Source organism: Nestor notabilis, unplaced genomic scaffold (genome assembly GCF_000696875.1).
Source record: "Nestor notabilis isolate BGI_N333 unplaced genomic scaffold, ASM69687v1 scaffold12042, whole genome shotgun sequence".
Taxonomy (NCBI): Eukaryota; Metazoa; Chordata; class Aves; order Psittaciformes; family Psittacidae; genus Nestor; species Nestor notabilis.
Window position 1 is genome coordinate 19,248 of NW_009919773.1, and position 2,421 is coordinate 21,668.

General features: G+C 37.8%; 1 protein-coding gene across 1 annotated transcript; it reads left to right on the forward strand.

Annotated features, from left to right (window-relative positions):
* Positions 1–333: 333 nt before the first annotated feature.
* Positions 334–1,621, forward strand: FSHB (follicle stimulating hormone, beta polypeptide). The gene is made up of 2 exons (XM_010010374.1): positions 334–497; positions 1,093–1,621. The coding sequence occupies exons 1-2, from the start codon at positions 339–341 to the stop codon at positions 1,327–1,329; spliced, it is 396 nt and encodes a 131-aa protein (XP_010008676.1). The 5' UTR covers positions 334–338; the 3' UTR covers positions 1,330–1,621.
* The last annotated feature ends 800 nt before the right edge of the window (positions 1,622–2,421 follow it).

Genomic DNA, 2,421 nt, shown 5'->3' on the forward strand with positions numbered 1-2,421 from the left:
TTTAACCTTTGCTGGTTTTCCTTCTCCTTATAGCCAAGACAGAAACATAGATAAAACTATTTCATTGAAAGTAGTATAGTACTTTGCTATTGTTATTCTGCAAAGTTTGCCAACGTGCCATTTCAGTAGCTTAGGAAAATCAAACTTCTTTAACAAGAAACATAAGGATAGATCTATTTAATGGCTTTATCCTTTGTTCTCACTGATGTTTCTGAAAGCTATTATAGAACCACTTGAGATAATGTGAAGATTCAATTTCTGTCTGTTTCTATAAAGATTTCCTGTTGAAAATAACTATATATATTTCTCCACTATATATTTTTTGCTTCATTCACAGGATGAAGACAATTCATTGTTACGTGCTGTTAGTTTGCTGGAAAGCACTTTGTTGCTATAGCTGTCAGCTCACCAATATTACTATAGCAGTGGAAAGAGAAGAGTGTGAATTCTGTATTACAGTGAATGCCACATGGTGCTCAGGATACTGCTTCACAAGGGTAAGAATCTTAAGTTTAATTTCAGGCACCAGGTTTAAATACTCCAAGTGATTTATGAATAGCCCATTTCTTGAGTCCATAATGAACACAGGCAGGATGAGCCTTTCAAAAGAGTAAGTTGAGTAACTGCTGTGCTGTCTGACAGGAGAGTAGATACACAACAAATCTGAACCTCAAAGGAAAGGGTGAAAAAATGAACTAAAATTCAGATCTTTAACTAGCTGTGCAGGTTATGTTTATATTGTATAAATAGAGTTTAAAGTATTAAAATCTGGATCTCTGCCTTATGTTCAATCCGTGGTTACAAATGAATACAACAAAGCAGCCATTACTATGGAGACTGCTCTACTTTTCCAAATAATTTGAAGACTTATGCAATTGACCTGCAAGATTGTCTGGTGATGTTATGACAGAAATTTGCCATATTGGTGTTCCTAAAAGGAGAAATCTAAGGATCTAGGAGAAATTAGAAGGGTCTGATTCAAATCCCCAGCATTTTAATTAATTTTCACATCAGGTCCTTTATTTCATAAAAATTGTGAATTCTATCCCATAACAAATTTCACAATAGATATTTCCTTCTTGTAATTTTCAGGATCCAGTGTATAAATACCCACCAGTATCGTCTGTTCAGCAAACATGTACCTTCAAGGAGGTTGTGTATGAAACAGTGAAGATCCCTGGCTGTGGTGACCACCCTGAGTCTTTTTATTCATATCCAGTAGCTACAGAATGCCACTGTGCCACCTGTGACACTGACAGCACTGACTGCACTGTGAGGGGTCTGGGGCCATCCTACTGTTCCTTCAGTCAGAATGGGAGTAACCAGTGAAGGGTGCTTGAGATGGCCGTTTGGCTCTAAACATTCACTTTGAAATAAAGGTACTGATGGGGCTTACGTGGAATATTATAGGCAAGGCTATTTAAAACCTGCCAAGTTTGAAACAAAGATTTTAAAGGCCAAAATGAAGAGCTACTGACAAAACTTCTCTTCAGGCCTTCCCTACTTAACCCATCAGTTTTCTTAAAATCCTTTTCATAGGTCTACAGACACTGCTTCTGATACCTTCAGCCCTTACCTCCTCTTCTTATTTAACCTCCATTCTTCATATTCGTGTATTTCCGCTGTCTAGTTCCAATGGGCTTTTTTTGACATTATTTAACATAGGAGTCTCACGAATTATTTAGGGATGAATATAAAAGCAGCTGACCCCAGTAGTGCAAACATGGTGTGATAACATACCTTGAAAGTAGTTCACAGTAGTCCCTTCTGAGAATGAGTTTATGGAGTTCTGCAGCAACCTAACTCTGCCATGGAAAATATGAAGTTGAGATGATCTGGAAGCAAGCTGGAGGACTGACTAAATCAGAATGGAAAATTATTTAATATTACTGGGAAAATGATCTGAAACCTACTGAATGAAATTCTATCAGGAAAATTCAAATATACTGCTCTTCATCAGAAAAATCACAGGCGAGCAACTGGGTCAGCAGCAGTTCAGAACTGAAGGCCTGGGGGTTGCAGAAGCTAAGAATGAGTCAACAGTATCCCACTGCTGTGGAGAAGTGGGAATGTAAGGAGTAGAGCCTACAAGACACAAACTACTTCCATGGCTCAGTTCAACATGATAAGGACCTCAGCTGAGTTGCGATTTCCAGCTTTGGACACAGAACTTAAAGGTGTTGAAAAACTGGAGAAAACCCACATAAGAGTAATAATAACAGAAAGAGGCTTAAAAATAATCTTAGGAGACAAAGATCTGAATAAATGCCGTCATTTTGCTTATGGGAGGTAACAGACGGGGAAATTAGTGGAACCTTTTTATGCCTGAAGACTGTTACAAAGAGAAAAGGAATGGTCAGTCCTCTATGTTCATAATGAACAGAACAACTAACAAAATATTCAGAGTTGTCACTAACAAAT